The sequence below is a fragment of the Ursus americanus genome, chromosome 25 (assembly GCF_024610735.1).
Source record: "Ursus americanus isolate L20-20 chromosome 25, mUrsAme1.1.p, whole genome shotgun sequence".
NCBI lineage: Eukaryota > Metazoa > Chordata > Mammalia > Carnivora > Ursidae > Ursus > Ursus americanus.
The window spans coordinates 39,400,463-39,421,373 of NC_142151.1; the positions used below are offsets into that span (position 1 = coordinate 39,400,463).

The 20,911-nt window shown below is 56.0% G+C and overlaps 1 protein-coding gene across 1 annotated transcript; it reads left to right on the forward strand.

Moving 5' to 3' along the window:
* The first annotated feature begins 12,144 nt into the window (after window positions 1–12,144).
* SLC48A1 (solute carrier family 48 member 1) lies at window positions 12,145–20,193 on the forward strand. The gene is made up of 3 exons (XM_045801196.2): window positions 12,145–12,404; window positions 18,211–18,378; window positions 18,987–20,193. The coding sequence occupies exons 1-3, from the start codon at window positions 12,269–12,271 to the stop codon at window positions 19,121–19,123; spliced, it is 441 nt and encodes a 146-aa protein (XP_045657152.2). The 5' UTR covers window positions 12,145–12,268; the 3' UTR covers window positions 19,124–20,193.
* Window positions 20,194–20,911: the final 718 nt, after the last annotated feature.

The following is a 20,911-nucleotide window of genomic DNA, read 5'->3' on the forward strand; positions in this document are numbered from 1 at the left end:
AGTCCAGTGCGAGCTCTGTACCGAAAGCCCGCCGCCTGCCTGGGCTTCAATTTCCCCCCCGCGCACATGGCCCAGAGCCGCCCTCTTCGCCCCACTCCTGCTTCGGAGACCGCGGGGAGACAGGGGCTCCTCGCCGCGACACCCGCAGCGCCCAGTAATTGGTCAGGACCGGGATGAGGGTTTTGAAAGGAGTCGCGCCCCGCCCCCAGCTTTCCAGGCAGGACTCCCTTTTTTGGCCGAGTCTCTGTCCCTTTCCCTTTGCTGCTGAGCCGGCCTGAATTGGGGAAGACACTAACCATCCCGCCTGCCTTGAGACGCTAAGACCGCATCTCCCACCGATGACTATTTTCTCGGAGACAGTTTTTAATGGTGATCAAAATCTCAATTTTAGGGACGCCTGGGTGGCTCAGTCGGTTCAGCTCCAGGGTTCTGGGATCAAGTCCCACGTCAGGCTCCCTGCTCAGTGGAGACCCTACTTCTCCCTCTGCCGGCCGCCCCCCCCCCCCACGCTTGTGCTCTCTCTTTCTCTCTGACAAATAAATAAAATCTCAATTTTAATGTGTATTTAAAAAGCCACCCAGGAGCTTATCAAAATGAAAGTTTTATCCTCCCCACCCCCTAAATTCAGATTCAGTTCTATTGGCATGTGATGGAAAATCTATATTTTGAGCAAATACCCCAAGGTTATCTGCTGGGTTCACATTCTGAGCAATGATGGTGGAGTTTTAAATGCCCCTTCAGGGAAGACGGGGAGCCTGAGAATAGATTTGGCCCCAGGCCCAAACCCACGCACCCACGTTCTGGGAGTTCTGGGAATTTGGAAGAAGCGAGAACAGCCTAGCTGTTGGCAGGAAAGACTAACAGGCTGGGGGCACAGGGGCTCGCGCAGAAGACAGTTGAGGGAGTTGAAGTTTCAGGTTGCTGGGGCTAGTGACCTGATCTAGAAGGTCTTACAGAGCAGTTTCAAGGGACTAGTAGTGGGGTCAGAAAGGGGTCCCCCATTTTGTCTTCATACCTGCCCTTACTTGGGCAGGTGGAAAAGGAGCTGGGAAATGAAGCGGGACGTCTGCGTACCCGCAGACCCTCAGCAAGCCGCGAGACCTGTAAGTGCCTGGCACTCTTCCAAGTGCCTCACGTGAGGAATCGCTGCCGCTCGCTACCCTGTGAGGCCGCACTACCCTTATTCTCACTTTATCCACAAGGGGAAACTGAGGCCCCGAAGTACTAAGTCACTGGCCAAGGTCACACAGCTAGCAAATGATGACCTGGGGCTTCAACCCAGGTTGCCAGGCTCCACTTAACCCCCATGCTGTACTGCACTGTGTATCCATCTCACTTATTCTCCTAATCTGCACTCTATGCCTAGACGAGAAAGCTATGCAAAGGGAAATTGAGCATGAGTGCAGGGGTTGGGGTGGGGGGTGCGAGGGTCCAAAGAAAGTCATTCAAATCAGTGCAAATGGACGTGTCTCAGACCCACTTTCCCCCATCTGTGTTCTCCCTCACCACTACTCTTCCCTTGCCTTTCTTTTCTCTGAGCTCTTTCTCATTCCCCCTCTCCTGGGAGACGGAGAAGATGGCTGGGGTGATTGCCTATTCACCGGCAACCAGGCCATTGGACCTCCTACTTGTCTCCTTCTCATTACTGGCAGGCGAAGCCTCCTGCCTCCCCACTCGAGGCAGATGATGGGCCTGGGTTTTTCCTTCCCGGGATTCCTGAGTGAGGGTTGCCTCATTGAATGGCCACCCAGCAGATGTTTAATCGGGGCTGAAGCCTGCAGGGGGTGGGGGACAAGAGGAGCGTGTCTGAGGAAGACATCCCTAGACAGATAGTGAGGCATCTCGGGAACAATCGTGCCCTGCCCGGGTGCAGCCTTCACCCTCCCCGACTGTCATTAGATGTCTGGAGGTGTGTTAGGACAGATAACTAATAACAGCAGTTACCCTGCCTCAGGCCCTGCTCTTGATCCTTCATATACGTGCGCGTTTTTAATCATTACAGCAAGCCTATGAGATAGGTCTAATTGCCATCCCATTTCACAGATGAGGAAGTTGAGACACAAGAAGCCTAGATGGCCTACCCAGGGGCCCCTCACTAGGAAGATGTAGAGCGGTGGGTTCCACCCAAGCCATCAGGAGTCCTGTGGGCTTTGCCATTTTGCAATCCTGCCTCTCAAATACATCGACGGTTCCCGGGAAGGGGAAAAAGCCCGTATCCAGAGTCATTTCCCCCACATCTGGGTGCACAGGCTCCAGAGGGAAGGGGAGGGAGAGGCAGATGATGGAAGCTGAAGGGCTGGGCCCCTTGACACAGTCTACCCATACAAGGAGCTCTCCACCAGGGCCTGAACCTCCCCCAACCCTGCCCTGCTCCCTTCAGGCAGATGGCAGGGGGTGGCAGAGGCCCCCAAAGAATCATGGAGGAGGGTGCATGGGGAAGGAGAGCTTCTGGGCCCCTGGCTTGGACTTGGCTCTCTCCCACCCACCCAGGCCTCTCTGCTGAGCTGGCCACTTACGGAGCCCACAGGGCTTCCTGGACCTTCACAGGTGCTTTGAGGAGGGCGTGTCTGGACTCCCTCCTCCTGCCTGTGTCTCCCTGCTGCCTGCTCCAGGAGCCCCGCCACTGCCTAAGCCACCAGCTAGATTCCTCCGTCCCTTCTCCCATGTCCAGTCAGCCATGCCACCAGCTCTGGATGAGCCAAGGAAGAGATAATCTGTTACATTCAGCCCTTCTGCCCTGGGGCCTGCTGCAACAGCTCTGGCCCTGGGGGTGGCCTCTTCCAGCACTTACTATGAGCAGGGTGCTGAGTAACCTGATAGACTTCGTCTTTTCATCCCCAGAGCACTCTCTACTTGCAAGTGAGGGTACTGAGGCACAGAGAGGCGACGTAAGCGGCCCGCAGCCCCACAACGGAGTTTGGTAGAGCCAGACTCAGGCGGCCAGACTGCAGCGCTCACACCCCACCACCCTTGGGTACTGCCTCCCCATTGCTGTGCTCAGCCTTGCCCTCCTCCCTCTATCCTGTGCCGCGCTGCATGAATCCTCAGTTCCTTCCACCACATTTACCCAAGTGCCAGGATCGCTGCTCTAAACTAGGAACTGAAGTGAGCAGACCCCAGGCTGCAGGGGCACAGGGCCAAGTGGAATTTTCTTTATCTCCTAACGCACCCAGCTGGTCAGGCCTCCCTGCCCAGCAGTGTCTGATGCAGAGATGAGCGGTGGAAATGAAATGAATCGGAACTGTGGGAGCGAGCTGGTGCCCACCAAGGGCCTGTACCCCGGGGCCAGGGGAGGGAGAGGGGCTGCTTTTCAAGCTGCCAGTGGTCCAGCTTCCTCCCTCCTCCTGCTTCCCCACTTCCTGCTCTGTTCTCCCTTCCTGTGCTGCAGACTTGGCTCACAGGCTCAGCTCTGTCCTCTGAGGCTGGTTGGTGGGATGGACAGTGGGAGGTTAGAGGAAGTTTTAACTAACGGGCCTCCAGGGGGACTGCAGAGAAGGGCCAGCTTGGAAACCAGAGGACGGAAGGGCTCTGCCTGGGAGCCCGGCCTGCTGCAGCCTCCCTCAGCATCCCTGGGATTCTGCCTTGGCTATAGCCCATGGACAAGGGAGAGGAACTTGAGCCCCGTACCCTCATGGGGGCTCTGCCTCCTGGCCCTGGAAGGTTTAAAGTCCTCCCATACTTGCCCAGGTACCTTGCCCTGAGGGTGGTTCCAGTTCAGTTCCCGCCTACCGCCCCCCTCCCCGCCCCCGCCCATTCCTGGGGTGGGGGGCAGAGGCAGGGAGCTGGAACGCTAATGGCTAATGGGCCCCGAGCCAAACCTTCTCAGGACTAGCAGGTCCCAGCCAGGCGCTTATGGGCCGCTTTGACAGCAGGGGAGCGGGAGGAGAAGAGCAAGGAACGGGCTCCCACCTTCTCCAGGTGGGGGAGATCTGGGAGCCGGGAGGGAAGGCTGGACAGGTCTGGGGACTGGTGAGGATCTGACGAGGCCAGAACAGGGACCCCATATTTTCCTGGAGGCACATTCTCCTGGCTGGAGCTCAAGCTGGTCATGTGTGACAGGGGCAAGGAAACAATCACCGAGCAGGCCCGTGGTGGTGCCGGTGGTGGTGGCCGGAGGGTGAGGAGAGGCCTGGAGAGCAGGAGGGAAGGCAGGGGCAGGTCTGGAGCTGTGTGGGAGGGAACAGGCCTGCCTAGCAGGCAAATGTGCTTCCTCCCAAGCTTTTGTTTCTCAAGGGCTGTGTGTGCATGTGTGTACATGTGTGTATCCCAAATACCCAGGAGACTCTGCATCTGACCATGAGTGATCGGTGGGAAGTGGCAGCCCCAGTCCAGGTGTAGCCACTGTCCTTCGGGCTCGGAGCACCTCTCTTTCTCCCTCAGTCCTGCAGCTGTGTCAGAACTTCCAGCCTACACTTGCCTGTGCCCCAGCCCACACCACTCCTAGCCTTTCCCTGAGGCTGGCCACCCACACGACCTCCTCCCCCTTGCCTCTTCCCAACATTCCTGGCCTTCCCAGAAGCCTAGTCGCAAGTGCTCCAATCTTCCAACCCGTCCTAGGCCTGTGGCCCTTGTTCAGGACTCAGACTCTGCACCCACTTGACCCTCGTTTTAGACCCCTGGCAGGAGCAGCCCCGGGAGCCCGAGGGACGGCTCCTAGGAGGGCCCCAGCCCCTGCTCACGACATGCCCCGTTCTCTCTGGACCTAGAACAGCGGCTGAGAAGGGACACGGATGTGGGTAATCAGGCCAGGGAGAGAAGCCCCTTCCTAGCCTCAGGGCAGACCTCAATCCTGCCCCCAAAGCCCAGGCAGGATGTGTTGGGACCAGAGATGAAGCTGAAGAGTCCAAAGACTTCCCGGCACCAGCACCACTGCCCGTTTCCTCTCTCCTGAGAGGACCTGGGAACAGCCCAGAGGAGGTTACAGAGGGGGCGTCCAGAAAGGGAAACACTGAGAGACTGAGAGAGAGGTCACTCCCTCCGCTCCAGGTATCAGTCTGTACCTCCAGGACTCGGGAGACAGCACCAGCTGCTCAGACCTCCACCCTAGGCCTGGCCCTCAGGAAGTCCTTCCTGCCCTTGGCCTTGGCGCCTCGGCCTCTAGAGGCCTTCCCTCCGGAGAAAAGGAGAGTCACCTCCACTTAAACACGAGGCAGGGGCAGGTAGACAGCCCACCTCAGTATTTCTGTTCTCATTCCACAGAGGCCTCTCGAGGCCTGAATCCTGATTTCCTCCTCCCTGGTGCCCTTGGTTCTCCCTCGGCCCAGGCTCCTCAGGCCTCATGCCTCCCGGGGCCCTCAGAGCCAGCTGCCCCCCACCTGGCACTCACCACAGCCGAAATTAAATCACTTCCTAGTTATGATCGGTGATTCCTTCAAGAGAACGTGAGCTCCCAAAGGGCAGGACCCGGCTCTGCTCGGTCGAGGCTGCACCCCACACAGTCAGGGCCTTGTGCCCACAAGCTGCTCAGGGGACATCGCTTGAGTTCAGCAGGCAAACGAACTTCCCCCTCTCCTGCATGGGTCCTTTTCACCACCCTCGTGGACCCCCCAGATCTGCCTTCTTTGCTGGTACCTTCCCGCCCAGCTCCTGACCGCTCTCCGCTCCTCACCCTGCGGCAGGCCGTCCCTAGCCCACCCCTCCCTCCTCCATGAAGCACCCTCAGATGCGGCACTCTCCAGGCCACTTTTCTTGGGTCGCATGCTCTGGACCAAGCACAGTGACAGCCTTATTTCTAGCCCCTCTACCTCACCTCACCCAGTGTCCTTGCAGCTGGACTAGGGCAGGACCCACACGTATGGATTAAGCCTCCGTGGTGACTTTCTCATTCAATCAATCCAGTCACCAAACTCGAATCAACAGGACAAGCGGTGCACGTCCCTGAGCCAGGCTTTGTCAGCACCCTCCCCTCCTGCCCTCAGCCCTGCTCTTCTCCCACTCCCTACAGCTCCCAGGCTTAGCCCACATGGAGGGGAAGTGCAGGCTTGCCCTCCCTCCCTCCCTCCTCACCCAGCAGCGAGTGCACAGGGAAAGGGAAAGAGAGTTGGGGTAGGTACCTGTGATCAAGGGTTCAGGTCAGAAGATGGAGGTCACCAGACACACTGGGAGAAGCAAGCAGGCCTGGGCCCCAGGCGGCCCTCCCAAACAGTACTGCGGCTGTGATCTCTCTCTCTCTCTCTCTCTCTCACACACACACACACACACACACACACACACACTCCCTCTCTCCCCACCTGCTGCTTCTGGCTTTGCCTACGGTGCTCACTTAGCACTTGAGTTCGAAGACCTGCTGCACGTCCGCACCATCTGCTCACCCTGCATCCTGCCCACTACGAGGACTTCTAGGCCGTCGGTGGGCAGGCGGAGGAAGTGGGCTCTCAGAGGAAAAGCAGATTCTGAGCAGTTTCACTCTCACCCTAAGAAGCAAAGACATCCCTTCCAGGGGCAGAAGGCAGCCACAGCCCTGGCAGAAGGCAGCCACAGCCCCAGGGGGGCAGGGGGGCCAAGTGACCCCCGGGGAGCCCTCAACTCAGGATGTTTTTCTGCAGCCGGGACAGCTGGGACGCTCTCCCTTCAGTGAGCCACCTGTGCCTCCTCTTAGAACAGTCCTTTCTGCTCTGCTCTATCGGCCTGGCCTCGGGAGGAAGACGAAGCTGCAGGAGTGACGTGGTGATCTTATCCGGGGTCCTCAGCCTCGAACTCCACAAGAGCTGGGGATGGGCGCGGGGGCCCTGCGATGTCTGGGGAGACTCTTGTGGAGCTCACCACCTAAATCCAAGCACAAGAGATTTTTAGCCCAACTTTGGAAAGCTGGGTCTCAAGGCACAAGGTTGGAGAAGGCTGCCCCCTAGAGCTGGGATCCAAGAATTCTTTATGGAGGGCCAGCCATTGTATTTATTGTACAAACCTTTATCGAGTTCCTCCCTCCACACCTGGCCTTAAACTAGGTACTGGGAAGGCGGAAGTAATCAAGGCAGGCAATCCGGGACTGTCACGGTTTGCCCTAGACTTGCCCAGGGATTTCTTGGGATGTGAGACCTTTCACGGTAAAACCAAGAGGAGAAGGACCCTATCAAATAAAGCCCCTGCCCTCGTGGAGGTTACGTTCCGAAGGGATAGGAGAAGTGGGGGTTAAAGGGTAAACATATAGTGATGGGGCCATGAAAAACTTAAAAGCGGGTGGCAGATTATACTTGAGATAAGGAGGCCAGCATTGCCTCTCTGAGGAAGTAACGTCTTTGTTGATGAATGAGGAGGAGGAATCAATCTTCTAGGTGCTCAGAGATGAGATTTCCAGGCCCAAAGTCCAAAAACCCTGGGGCAGGAGCAAGCTTGGCACATTCGAGAAACAGAAAGGCCTGTGTACCGGAATTGGAGTGAACGGTCAGAGTAGTTGGAACTGGGAGGTCCCAATCGGTTTACCCCAGAGTGATGGAAGCTCCTGGAGGGATTGAGCAGGAGGGTACCATGTGCCGCTTGTCATTTTTAAAAGATCATGCCAGCTGCTGGCTGGAGAATGGACTGGAAGGGAAAGGGTGAGCAGAGGAAGGCCAGTTCGGAGACCCTTGCCAGTGGGCAGGTGGTGATGATGGTGCCTGGATGAGGGTGGTGACAGGGAGGAGGACAGGGCAGACCCCACTGTCTTACTAACAAATTGGATGTGGGGAGGAAGGAAAGAGAGGACTCAGAAATGACGCTGGGGTTTGGGGCTGGAGCCATGGTAAACAAGGACATGCCCAGAAGGCATACGAGATCCCTGAGCGGGGTGGGGTGGGGGGAGTAAGGAACAGAGAGGAGGAAGCTCTGGCAAGTCCAATAAACTCAATCAACCGGAGTACAGCTCAGCGGGGCTATTCTTGACGTAGTGTTGTCCAGGGAGACGTGTCTGGAATGTGCCTGCTTTGGGGAAGTGAGGAAGGAATGTCTTGGGAGGCAAGATGCCTGCAGGTGGGAGTTAGAGTCTGTCTTAATATTGGTGGGGCCCAATTTAAAAGTGACTCCTGAGGGCTTGATAGTTCAGCCGGGTTAGCCATATGGGGTATGTTCACACGACCAGAAATGGGATGAGGAACAGTGTCTCAGACTAATCAGGTTAGCCTTAACAAACAACCTACAAATCTCAATGGTTTAGCACAACAAAGGTGTATTTTGCACTCCCCTTTATAGTTCCATGAGAACGGAGTGAGTGGTTTTGTTCCATTCATTCATTCATTCATTCATTCAGGGGTCCCACACTCCTTCCATCGTGTGGTGCTGCCATCTTCAACATGTGGCCTCCCAAATCGTGACAGAATGGAAATAGGGAATTGAGGGTGCATGGAAATTTTTACGGGTCCAGCCTGGAAATGGCAGCCATTGCTTCCGCTTTGATTCCGTTGTTCAGAGCTCAATCCCATGGCATCAGTTTCACTGCAAGGACACTGGGAAGTGTTCCAAGTTCAAATTTAGTGGGTGATGTGCCAGAAGAGTCCCTAATGGTGAGCATTAGTGAGCAGGGAGAGTGGCTATCTGTCTTGCGGGGGGAGCAGGCGGCGGTGCATTGTCTTGGGCTGGGACAGGAGGGCGCTCCCTGAAAGCACCTTGGAAGGGAAGCTGATGTGGCAAGACGTGTCTGTGCGGGCACACGCATGTGCTTTGCAGAACACGACAGAATCCTTCCATTCTTTCCCGTTGTCACAGCCGTTCTCCAGGTAGGACCTTAATTATCCACACCTTACCACTGAAATAGTCTTGTGACTGCTTTCTCTTCTACAATGTTCTTTTCCCATCAGATCTAACCTGGACATCACAATCTCAATAATCTTCCTAAGACATGGCTTATATCCTGCTACACCTGTTCAGTGAGGACAATAACAACAATCTTAAGAACAGTGAAAATAACTTGGTGAATTACTGTGTTGGGCTTCTAACAGCAGTATGTCGGTATATCTCAGTTGTTGTAACAAGCCGACGAGGTATCATCATCCTTCCCATCGTACAGGCAGAGCAACAGGGGTCCCGAGAGCTTTCCTGTGCTATTATAGTGGCCACCAGCCACAAGTGGCTATTTAAATTAAAATGAAAAACAATTAAACATTCAGCTCCTCCGTCACACTAGCCACATACCAAGTACAAGTACAAGCCACATGTGTGTTGCAGCTACTGTTTTGGAGAGCACATAGAGTATTCTCTTGGCAGAAACTTAGAAAGTTCTGCTGAGTTATGGGAACCTGCCTAGGGTCACACCGTAAGTGGTGACCCCATCTGAGTATGAAGTCTCCCAACAGCTCCATAGTACCTCTGCAATCAAGAAGAAGGTTCAGCCTGCTCTTAACCTTCCTGTATGACCTGGGCCAGCTACAATTAGCGAATTATTTCTAACTGATTTCTTGTACCATCTCTTACTGCAGAGTGACACGTTCGCTCACTACTCTCCAATACTCCCACTATGTCCACTCTGAATACTTTCACTCTGCTTGTTTCTGTCTGCCCAGATAATTAACTACTCCTATATGACCTTTCAGGTTCAAATAGCTTCAATATCTGTTGAATCAGTTCCCTCTTTTCCATTCTCACTCTCTCAGCCGGAACCACCTTTCAGCCTCTCCTCCTCTCTTGCCACGGCAGCTGGACTGCCATAGTTCATCTCGCTTACTGAGCACCTACTATGTGCTAGGCACTCTTCTAAGCACCGACTCCTCGTCACAACACTGGAAGTAGGTATCCCTGCTGTCCCCATTTTGCAGATGAGGTCACTAAGGCACAGTGAGGGGAAGGACTTGTCTGAATGAGCTCTCTGCTTCTAGTCTTTTCATAGACAGCTGGTCCTCATGCTATCACCCTGGCCACGTTTCTAGAATATGGAGCTCTTGCTTCCCTCCCCCTAGCAGAGCACAAAGGCTCTTTATGTTCAGAATATTTCTAACTTCAAAACCCACCACTCCACCCACAGACCACAAACTATTTACAGTTTCCCCAAATCTGCCATGTTGATTCTTCCCTCTGGGCCGCACACATGCTGTTCCCACCGCCTGGAGTGTTAGCGCAGCCAGCCTGCTCTGAAGCCATCCTTGGCAGTGTACTCCGGACCATGGCACTTGCTCCCTTCTCGGACTGCATCACTGGCCCCCAAAGAAGGGCTGAGTGCTGAGCCTACCACATGAAAATGACTTCTCATTAAAAAAATACCAAGGGGCGCCTGGTGGCTCAGTCAGTTAAGCATCTGCCTTCAGCTCAGGTCATGATCCCAGGGTCCCGGGATTGAGTCCCACCTCAGGTTCCTTGCTCAGCAGGGAGTCTGCTTCTCCCTCTGCCTCTGCCTGCCGCTCCCCCTGCTTGTGCTTTCTCTCTCTCTGTCAAATAAATAAATAAAATCTTTAAAAAAAAAATACACTTCCAAAATTCAAATGTAATAAACCATGGATGGAGTCTGGGGTCTTTTTTTTTTTTTTTTTTTTTTTTAGAAGCTCCCAGACTATTCTGAAGTGAGGCAAGTGTGGTTTACACTGGTTTATATCACTCCCTGGGCAATTCGTCATGTCCTGCCTGGACTTCCTATGACGACCACCTTTATCATTATTTAATGCTTAACTCATTTACCACCTTCACCTATTCAACGATGCTCATTAAGGGGCTACTAGGTGCCAAGCGCTCTTCTAGGTGTTCATGTGAACGAAAGTGGTATAGTCCCTCTTCATAGAGTTTACATTCTGGAAGGGTGTGGTAGGCAGAATAATGCCTCCCTAAGATGTCCATGTCCTCATCCCCAAAACTTGTGAATATGTTACTTTACGTGGCAAAGGAGATTTTGCTGATGTGATTAAGGTAAAGAGGTGGAAAAATCAGCTTGGATTATCTAGGTTCTTTTTTTAAAAAGATTTTATTTATTTATTTATTTATTTAAGAGCGAGCGAGAGAGGGAGAGAGAGAGACAGTGCTTGGCCAGGAGGGGCAGGGAGAGAGGATCTCAAGCAGGGAGCCCCATTTGGGGCTTAATCTCAAGACCCTAAGATCATGACCTGGGCGGAAACCAAGACTTGGATGCTTAACCGACTGAGCCACCCAGGTGCCCCAGATCATCCAGGTTCTTAGTCACAAGTGTCCTTACGAGGGAAGACGGAGGCAGCCGAGTCATCAGTAGAGAAGATATGACGACAGTAGCAGAGGTCAGAGTAATGTGATTGGCAGCTTTGAAGGTGAAGGAAGAGGGCCATGAGTCAAGGAATGTGGGTGGTGATAGAAGCTGGAAAAGGCAAGGAAGGACCCAGATTCTCCCCTCCAGCGTCCAGAAGCAGGGCAGCCCTGCCATCTCCTTGATTTTAGTTCAGTGAGACCCACTGCTGGACTCTCAACCTGCAGAACTGCGGGAAAATAAGTATTTGTTGCTTTAAGCCATTAGATTCAGTTTGTTACAGCAGCAAAAGGAAACTAATAGGGATACCGGCTACTTCTGTTGTGCGGGGATGTGATGGGCCTCCCCGACTGGATCGTATGGGCTTGAGGGCTCTGTGTTACCCTTGATTTTTCCCTCCCAGCTCCCAGGATGAAGCCAGCTCATAGAGGAAGCTCGGTATACTATTGCTATAGATTCTGAGAGAGGGGTGATGTTTGGTAGGGATTTGGGGTGGGGGGTGAAGCTTATGGCGATGAAAGGAAGGGGAAGCTGTCAGCTTGGGTGAAGTGTTTGAGGTTATGAGGTGATGGTCACAGCGCAGGGGTTCGCAAACTTCAGTGTGAAGAATCTTCTGAGATGCGCATAATGTCTGGGGAAGGACATCTGGTTGGTAGGGACACGGTGGAAGGAATCCTATTCGCTGCGTACGTGCATGTTTCTCAATTTTTATATCTTAATTTTTAACGAGAAATTTAAATTTTAAACGAGAATTTTATTCAGAGAGACGAATTTTAAAGTAATCGCCGCAGCTGGCTTGTGTAAATGTAGATTTCGGGCCCCGCCCAGCCCCGAATACCCGGACAGGGTAAGTCTGAGGATGAGCCCCGGAACATGCCTTTTTTTTTTTTTTTTTTTTTTTTTTACCAGGCACCCCCAAACGACCCGGCGGCCCAAGGACCTTCACTTCGCGAAGCTCCCGCCAGCACCACGAAAGTTCCGGGCGCGGGCGGCCTCCGGCCGGGGAGGGCGCTGTGCCGGCGGCGCTGGGGGCGGGCCGGGGGCGGAGCGCGGAGCGGCCGGCGACTCCCGGCTCCCGGCTCCCGGCTCGCCGCCCCGGCCCCGGCCCTGCACCTGTGACCGTCGCGGCGCTCGCCCTCCCCGCTCGGCGCCCTCAGCCCCATGGCCCCGTCCCGCCTGCAGCTCGGCCTCCGCGCCGCCTACTCCGGTCTCAGCTCCGCGGCCGGCTTCTCTATCTTCCTCGTCTGGACCGTGGTGTACAGACAGCCGGGGACGGCGGCCATGGGGGGGCTCGCAGGTACCCCCGCGCGCGCGGCGGGGGGGGCGGGGGGCGCGGGGTCCCGGCTGCGGGCGCGCGGCGGCGGGAGGCGCTGTCAGCTGCTCCGGGAGGCTCCTCGCGGGCGGTGCTTCCCCGGGGACCGGGGCGGGGGAGGCTGTTTACCCCAAACCGGTTGTCCGTGGGCAGCGCAGGCCCCGCGCCGGCCCGGGCGCCTGCGGGAGCCGATGCCCGGCCGCCCCCGCCGCCGCTGCTGTTGGCACCCTCCTGCCGCGCCGCCGGCCCGGCCGCCCGGTGACAGCGTCCTCCCTGCGCGCCCGCTTGCCTGCCGCCCTTCGCTCGGCCCCCCAGCCGCACGCGCGCTCGTGCCCGGGGACCTCCGCTCCTCAAGCGCCCCTTCCCTGGGGGCTGGGTGAGGCAGAGGAGGAGTAAGTGGAAAGGAGGGCCGGGGGTTCCTGGGGGAAGCCCGTCCCCTCCCGCCGGGGCGGCCGCCACCCCCAGCAGAGCCCTCAGCCGAGCCCAGGGACGGCGCTAGGCATCTGACGGAAACTGGACATTTTCTTCCCACCACCTCGGTGTCCCTTTGCCACCCCTCCGCTGTGGCTCTTCTGCCAGGGTCTGCTGAAGCCTGTGCTGAGTGCCTTTTCTGTGCTTTAAAAAGCAAAGGGGAGCCAAGTGCTAGAGCGAGAGCGTCAGGGTGCTTGCTGCTGGAGGCAGGATCCTCACCGAGGCTGTGTCTTCACTGTGCACCTGCCGACACCGGATGAACCTCTCTGTGTTGTAGAATTGGTGTGAAGACGAGACGTATTAGTCCTACTCGCTAACAATTTTTTCTAATACTTTCTGTGTCCGTCACCATGTTAAGCAGTGTTTCCATCATCTGATTTCATCTTTGCATTAGTTCTATGCAGTGGCCATTATTATTTTGCCCATTTCACAGATAAGGCTTGAACTGAGGCTTAGAGTAAATAGCTTGCTCAGGGCTACACAGCTACATGAAACAGTATGTGTGGGAAAAGAACAGTATGTTTGGGAAAAAACACATGTAAGGGTGTTACTTTTACATAGGGTGATCACATTCCATTCCTAAAATCCTCTGCCCGAGAGAGCCCTGAATGTACTCACTGAAAGAAATTAGATTTACTCATTGCCACCACGCCTGCTGAGTGCCATCCCTGGGTAGAGAAGGAACGGGAGGTGGGGGTTTCTGCCTTAATAGAGGGGCGTACAGAGCCACAGCCTGAGCAGAGCCAAACAGAGCCCTTGGGGGGCACCTTGGCTGGGAAGCTCTCTGCCTGCCTAGGAGCCCTGCCCCCCCCCACCTGTGGGTTCCTGTCCTCCCTGGAGGCAGCCAGCCCAGCATTGCTCAGTTCTCTACAGAACCCTGGCTTCCCCTCTGCACCCCCACCAGCTACTGTGTTCCTCAAGGGTCTATCCTTGCAGTTTTGCGTATTTGTTCCCGGGAAGGAGGTGTCGTGGGGCAAGGGCCTGTGGCTGCAGTGACACCTGAGATGAAGGGGCTGGTTGGGGTGGAGGAGCGAGGGCCGTCCCTGGGATTGGAGCTGGTGTTGTCAGAGTCCTGTGCAGGGGAGCTGAGCTGGGCCAGTGCCTCCTGGGCCTCAGTTTCCTCATCTGTAAGGAGGGGGAGGAGATACCACTAAAAGAGGTGATCTTGGAGACCCCCTCCAGGCTGCAGTAGGACAGTTCAGAATGCTCTGCAGTGCTCGTCCCACAGCGGCCTCTTAGGAGGCTGTGGAAAAGGCCCCGTAACTTGGGCTCCAGGGAGTGTGGGCTTTCCCACTGACCCAAACTCTGCCCTCTCTCCCTCCCTGAAGAATTCCCTCAGCCTCTGAGGCAGGCCAGCTGCGGAGTCGCCTGCCTGCGGGGAGAGGGGCAAGGGCAGCAAGCAGCTGGAGCAGGGCCTGGCGCCTCCCCGGCAGTCTGGCCCTCCGGACAGCCAGGAGGTGGCAGAGCCGGGTCAGAGCCGCCAGCCCTCTCCACCCCGAGTGGGTCTGAGAAAGTCTGTAGCCAGTCAGCCTCCTTCCTCTTTTGGGGGCGAAGCATCAGCAGATTTACTGACTTGTGAGCACCCCACTTCTGACTTGGCATTTTCCAGCCCAGAAACTGCTGAGTCACCAGAGGGCAGCCCCAGCATGCTCCTTCTCCCCGACATGCAAGGCACGGGCTCATGGGGGTGCTGGTTTCTGAGGCAGGGTCAGCCCTGGGGCCAGCAGGAAGAGTGTTCACGGGCAGAGACCCGCTGTCTCCCTTCCTGGGGGGTGTCTGGGCAGAAGCGGCTTGGAGGAAAGGCAGTTGCAGAGAAAATGATTTTGCCACGGGAATCCTGGAGAAACAGAGACTCTCGTTCTGAGTCTAGTAGACCAAGGAAAGGTGAAAAGAATAGAAAAGTTGCCCCAGGAATCTAAATGACTCTGCTCTTCCCACATGAGCTAGGAGGGGGAGGGGCCCTGGGGCTCAGGGCCTGGCTTTTCCCCAGGGCTGGTGCAGAGGGCAGGGGTGCAAGAACAGAGTGGGGCCCAGGGCCCTACTTGTCTGAGTTTCTCTGTGGGCTCCTCTGGCCTCCTCCCAGCTCCTCACCTCCAACCCAGCCACTGGTGATGTTCTCACTGACCAACTCTGATCCTTTCTTGCCCTTGATCTGTCAGCTGCGAGCCCCCAGGGGAGCAGGGGCTCTGGTCATTGAAGCGGTGGGGTGGGGTTGGGGGGTGAGTGTGAGCGTGCAGCTGGGTGGGCCTGGGGACCTGTCTATTCTGCCCTGAATTGTACAGACCAGGCTTCCTAGAGTCCGGGGTGTCCTCAGGAGGGGAGCAAAGCTGAGGGACAATTGCTTCCTGCCTGAGGGGTGGGAGGGGGCCAGCCAGGGCTCCTGCTCCTTCACTGACCCCCCTTGGGAGAGGCCCCTGTTCCAAGGACAGCGGTGGGAACCCCAGGAGGGTGGGCATGGGCCTGCTTCCAGAAGCGGCTTGTGTTTATCTGGAACCCAAGGTCTGTGCGCAGGGGAGTGAAAGGTGGTTGAGGTTGCGCCTGCTTATTAACAAAGAATCAGTACGGGGGACACGCAAAATGGCCCTCTTCCTTTTCCTAGCCCTTTTCGGTATGTGGGTGTATGGTGGGGGGAGGGGTGTCTGGGGCACTCCTGCAGCACAGCCAGGGGACTAACATGGCATTTCCACAGGCCCCTATTTCAGCATTTCCTAACCCAGAAATTGCTGAGTCACAGAGGAATTACTCTGACCTCCTTATTTTTCTCCTGAGCTGGCTCCAGAATCTTTGAGTGGTGAAGGATCTTAGAGCTCATCTGCTCCAGCCCCTCCACGGTGTGCGGAGGACACAGAGGGCAGGCGGAGCTGTCCCAGACAGACGCCCAGCTGACCGCTCCTTGGATGCGCTCAGTGACAATACGCCCGCTTCCCAGGGCCCTTTTTTTTTTTCTTAATAAAGATTTTTTATTTATTTATTTGACAGATATAGAGCAGCCAGTGAGAGAGGGAGCACAAGCAGGGGGAGTGGGAGAAGAAGAAGCAGGCTTCTAGTGGAGAAGCCTGATGTGGGGCTCGATCCCAGAACCCTGGGATCACGCCCTGAGCCGAAGGCAGACGCTTAACGACTGCGCCACCCAGGCGCCCCATTCCCAGGGCCCTTTAAGAACCCAAACAGCATCCCCAGATGAACACTTAGGATGCATGTGAGAGGTATGGGAAATGCTTCTGGAACATGCTCCAGATCATGTAAGATGTAAGCGGAGAAGCCATGAGATTGTAATTCCGTCCCCCTCTGGCCTGCTCCAGCTGCCTGTCTGGGTGGGGATGGAGAGATGCTTGTTCCAGCCCGCCCTGATCGCAGGGGTGGAGGGACCCATGTTCCAGGCCCCAGACCCCCACCAGAGCTTGGGGGGGGGGCAGGAGCAGAGGTGGGAGAGCATGGGTCAAACAGGGTGGAGAGGGCGGCTGGGTAGGGGACCCGGGGGGGCGGGCGGTTGGCGGCTGGCAGGGCTGAGCCCTCTCTAGGGTGGAACCCTGGCCAAGTTTCCAGGCTGGCAGGACCTTTGGGCTCACCCATTTCTAGATGTGGAAACAGCAAGGCTCAGAGAGATCACGAGCAGCACAGCAGCGCCGGGCCCCAAACTTCCTGGCTCACAGTCCCGTGGCTTTGTGCCCAAGTTGTGACAGCCGCTGAGCTGATAAGAGCACAGTTCTGTGCCGATGCCCCACCCCGCCCCCCACCAGCCTCTTTTCCCCTCCTACCTCAAAAAGAGAAAGAGAGAGAGAAATATCTTGGGCATATAAAAAAGGATAGATGATTTCATGAACTCCCTTGTACTTAGCACCCAGCCTAAGAAAATATCACAGATTCAGTCAAAGCACGCTCCCGCCCCCAGTCTCCCGTCCACCTCCCTTCCTCCTCTCCCCTGCTCAGGATAACCGCTCTCCCCAGCCGGACGCCCGCCCTTCCCATGCACGGATGCTCCCCTGCCCGCAGTGGGTGCGGCTGCCTGCTGGAAATGTCTCGAGGCTGCTAGAACCCAGCAGCCTGTGTCGCCCCCACACGCGTGCAGAGCTCGCAGCTGGCTCTGCCTCTTCCCTCATGCCTTCCTCGCGGGGACCCTGTGGCCCTGCTCCAGACCCTTGCCAGCAGGACGGATATTTGTTCCGCTCCTGGGGCGGCGCCGGCAGGCACGGCCTGGCACGGAGGGCACTAACTGTACCGGCTCAGCGGCAGCTGGCCTCGCAGGGGAAGCGCCCGGCCGGGCCCAGAGGGCAGGCCCTGGAAGGGCTGGGGGTGTCTGGCCCGCCCGCTCAGCAAACCAGAGGGAGTGACATGGAGTCTAGTCAAGAGTAAGAGGGCCGCTTGCATGCTGGGTGGCCTTGGGGGGTCTCACTGCTGGGCCTCTTCACTCTGCAAGGACAATCCATGGAGTTCTGAAAGGACTCAGTCAGCCACAGGCCTTGGAGGGCCCAGTGGAGCGGGAGCATCCGGGTGGGGGGCCCGCTTCCCACCTCTCGGCCCTCGGTAGGTGGTCGCAGGTTCTGGAAAGCAGGCCAGACGGCAGTGATTCCCAAACCTTCTGATGTCAGGACCTCTTCACACGCTTGAAAAGTATTGAAGCCCCAAGGAAATGTTGTTTATGTGGGTTATATCTCTTGCCACATACCATACTAGAAATTAAGACTGAGAACATTTTCAAGCATTTTATTTTTTTAATCTAAAAATATCAGTTGTTGTTTGTTGTCATGAAATATCCAGTGTTCTAATTTTTCTGCTTGTTTCATAATATTTTTAATTTTCTTAAATTTATTTTTTAAAATTTAAATTCAATTAATTAACATATCATGTATTTTTTGTTTCAGGGGTACAGGTCTGTAATTCATTGGTCTTATATAATACGCAGTGCTCATTACAAGCATTTTAAAGTAATATTAAAAATAACATTGTGTTAGTGTAAATAACATTTTTGTATAAGAAATAGTCATTTTTTTTAAAACAAAAAAATGAGGGAAAAGAATGGCAAGGTTTCCTATCTTTGCAAATCACTTTAACATCTGGCTTAACAGAAGACAGTAGATTCTCTTATCTGCTTTTGCATTCAAGTCCTGGTGATGCCAGAGGCGTGAGAGCCTCCAGAACATTCCACTCCAGGTCAGAAAGCAATGAAAGTGGAAGGCCAACATTATTTTAGTACTGCTACGCAAACAGCACTGGCCTCTGGGATGGAAGAGTCCCTGGGGTTCCTGGGACCTGGGGCGGAGGCCGGCGGAGGAGGAGAGGGGAGGGGCGGCTCAGTGGGCTGACGAGTGTGTCCCGGCAGGTGTGCTGGCGCTGTGGGTGCTGGTGACACACGTGATGTACATGCAGGATTACTGGAGGACCTGGCTCAAGGGACTGCGCGGCTTCTTCTTCGTGGGCGTCCTCTTCTCGGCAGTGTCCATCGCCACCTTCTGCACCTTCCTTGTGTTGGCTGTCACCCGACACCAGAGTGAGGGCCGGTCAGGGAGGGAAGGGCGTGGGAGGGCCTTTGGGGGACTTAGGAGAAGACGCGGGATTCTGGTCCTGGTTCCAAAGCTTGTGTCCAGGGAGCTTGGGCAGATCACTCAACCTGCCCGTGCCCGGGTTTTCTCGCTGAGGGGAAAGGAGTCCCCAGCCCCGCTTGGGTTGGAAGGGGTCAATGAAATGCGTGGGAGGTGTTGAGCGCGGTGTGCCCTGCAGGGCAGCAGCCCGCAGTGTTCTTAGCCCTAGGGGTTAGTCCTTCTGCCCAGCTCTGGGATGGGAGCGCCCCCTGGTGGCTGCGGCCAGCAAGTAGGCAAAGACCCTTCCTGCCCCTAAGGGAGTCTAACGCTTAGAACAGGTTGCAAGTGGCCCAGGGTAAACGTAGAAAGGCAGAGCAGATGATACAGGCCCGTGATCGGCCAGCCCTGACCTTCCCTCATCCCCACGGCCTCTTGCCTGCAGACCCCGAATGCTCTAAACGCGCTTATCACATTCCACCTCTCCTGGTGAGGAGGGGTGGCCCTGGGCTTGTGACATGGTGGCTGGGGTCCAGGACAAAGCCCTCTCAAGTCACGGTGGGGTTCCTCTCCTCTGCAGGCCTCACAGACCCCAACAGCTACTACCTCTCCTGCGTCTGGAGCTTCATTTCCTTCAAGTGGGCCTTCCTGCTCAGCCTTTACGCCCACCGCTACCGGGCTGACTTCGCCGACATCAGCATCCTCAGCGATTTCTGACCCAAGGGGTGCGGCTTCTGTACCTTGGGGGTCCTCAGGACCTGGACTTGGCCTCTGAGACACTGGGCAGGCCTGCCACGCCCCCTGGAAGCCCTAGATCTGTGGCAGAAGAAACACAGCAAGAGGACTGCGGTCTCCTAGGAAGCTGTCCTGTCCCCTTTGCGGGACACCCGGGTGCGGTGGAAAGGGGTCCTTCCTGCCACATTGCTTCTCATCGGCCTGGCTGGAGGGCGGCTTTAGACCTTTTCAGATGGATCTATTTTCTTAGCACTAAGTGAGGAATCTTTGTAAGCAGGGCCAGGGCAATGAGTCAAGGGGTAGGGCAGTGAGCCTTGACCTCTGCCTGGGGGCACTCTCCCGCAGGCCAGGCTGAGAACCTGGGAGGTCTGGTCACGTAGGGATCTCTACAGACCTCCCAACCCCAACCCCAACCCCTCATCCTGTTGTCCTTTGAGGGTCAGGTAGCTTCACTCCTCAATCCCAGGGATGACTCTCCTTTCCCAAGGCCTGGGGATCTGAGTGGAATGTCAAGTGTCCCTCTTCCTCCCAGAGCTGGTCTCCCATGAGTGTGCTAGAGCCAGTCGTCTCCTTCACCATGCCACACACCCCAAAGCAGGACTCACCGAACAAGGCCGGACTAGCTGTCTGGGGAGGGTGCCCTGCCCCCAGAAGGGCAACGGGGAAGGGGGCAGCATGGTGCAGGCTGGAGGGAACCCCGCAGGTCTGTGCCCGTGCACCTGCAGCCCTGTATTTCTATCACTTCTCACATGCATCACCCCTGGCCACGAGACGTCCCCCCACTCCCTCTGCTCACTGCCCTTTGCCTAGAGCTTTCATCTTTTTAAATCTCCCTTCTGAAGGACAAAATCTGCTTTTCTGCCTATACACTGGCACAAGGGCTCACTAACTCGGGAGGGAAAGAGCTATTGTTACATGTATCTTTTTATGTCAGGTTGCCATTTTGCACGGTCTACCCTTTTCCCACCTGATGTGTCCTGCCCTTCAGCTCTTTGCCTTATCTGTGTCACTGTCACTTTAGCAGAAAATACAGCGGCCATTTGTATCCGCCAGCCTCTGGTTGTTTCTCGTGGGGTGGGAATCTTGCGGGGAGTGGGGGGGTTGCTGTGGGATTGGTAAGCGGGAAGGATGGTGGTGGTAGGCCTTGAGGTGTCAGGAAACCCATCTCCTTAGTTCACCTAACGGATCACTATCTCAGGGGCTGGAGGCCCTCTCCCTCTGGCCCCTCTTGGCCTAGGGGAGCCCAGCAGCCTGGCTCTCGGGCCACCCCAGCCAGGGGGGATGCTCAGAGACATGGCCTCAGCACCACCAGTGGCATTTACCGTCTGTCACCCAAGAGGTCAGGACAGACAGGAAGGGCGTGAACCTGCCTGCCTTCGTATTCTCCCAGGCTGAGGGCTCGGGGCCAGGTCTGAGGTGGTAAGCCTGCTACTCCTACCGGCTGGAGAAGCCTGGCTGGCTCGGATCTGTAAAGACAGACGCCGGCAGCCTGGCACCGCCCGCTCTGGTGATTGGATGAGCTTGTCCCAGCCTGCCGCCTCATGCAGTGTCTCTTCCGCGCTCGGTGTATGTTCAGAAGTCATGGTGCATTCGAGCGGGAAGGAACCATAAACACTGTCTATTTCTGGAGCCTTTGATACACAGAGGCCCCAGGAGGTGACGTGACTTACCTGAGCTCCCAGCTGGGACTTGAACCCAGGTAGGTCTGATTCACCACTCTCTGGGGATGCCTCCTGGGTCTGGGTATCTCTATCCCCACCCCCCTCAGCA

Bases quoted from the DNA above. Each gene is read 5' to 3' on its own strand.
- SLC48A1 (XM_045801196.2), top strand. From the start codon at position 12,269: ATGGCCCCGTCCCGCCTGCAGCTCGGCCTCCGCGCCGCCTACTCCGGT. The intron at 12,405-18,210 runs GTACCCCCGCGC...GTGTCCCGGCAG, and splicing joins GGCCATGGGGGGGCTCGCAG to GTGTGCTGGCGCTGTGGGTG. The intron at 18,379-18,986 runs GTGAGGGCCGGT...TCTCCTCTGCAG, and splicing joins GGCTGTCACCCGACACCAGA to GCCTCACAGACCCCAACAGC.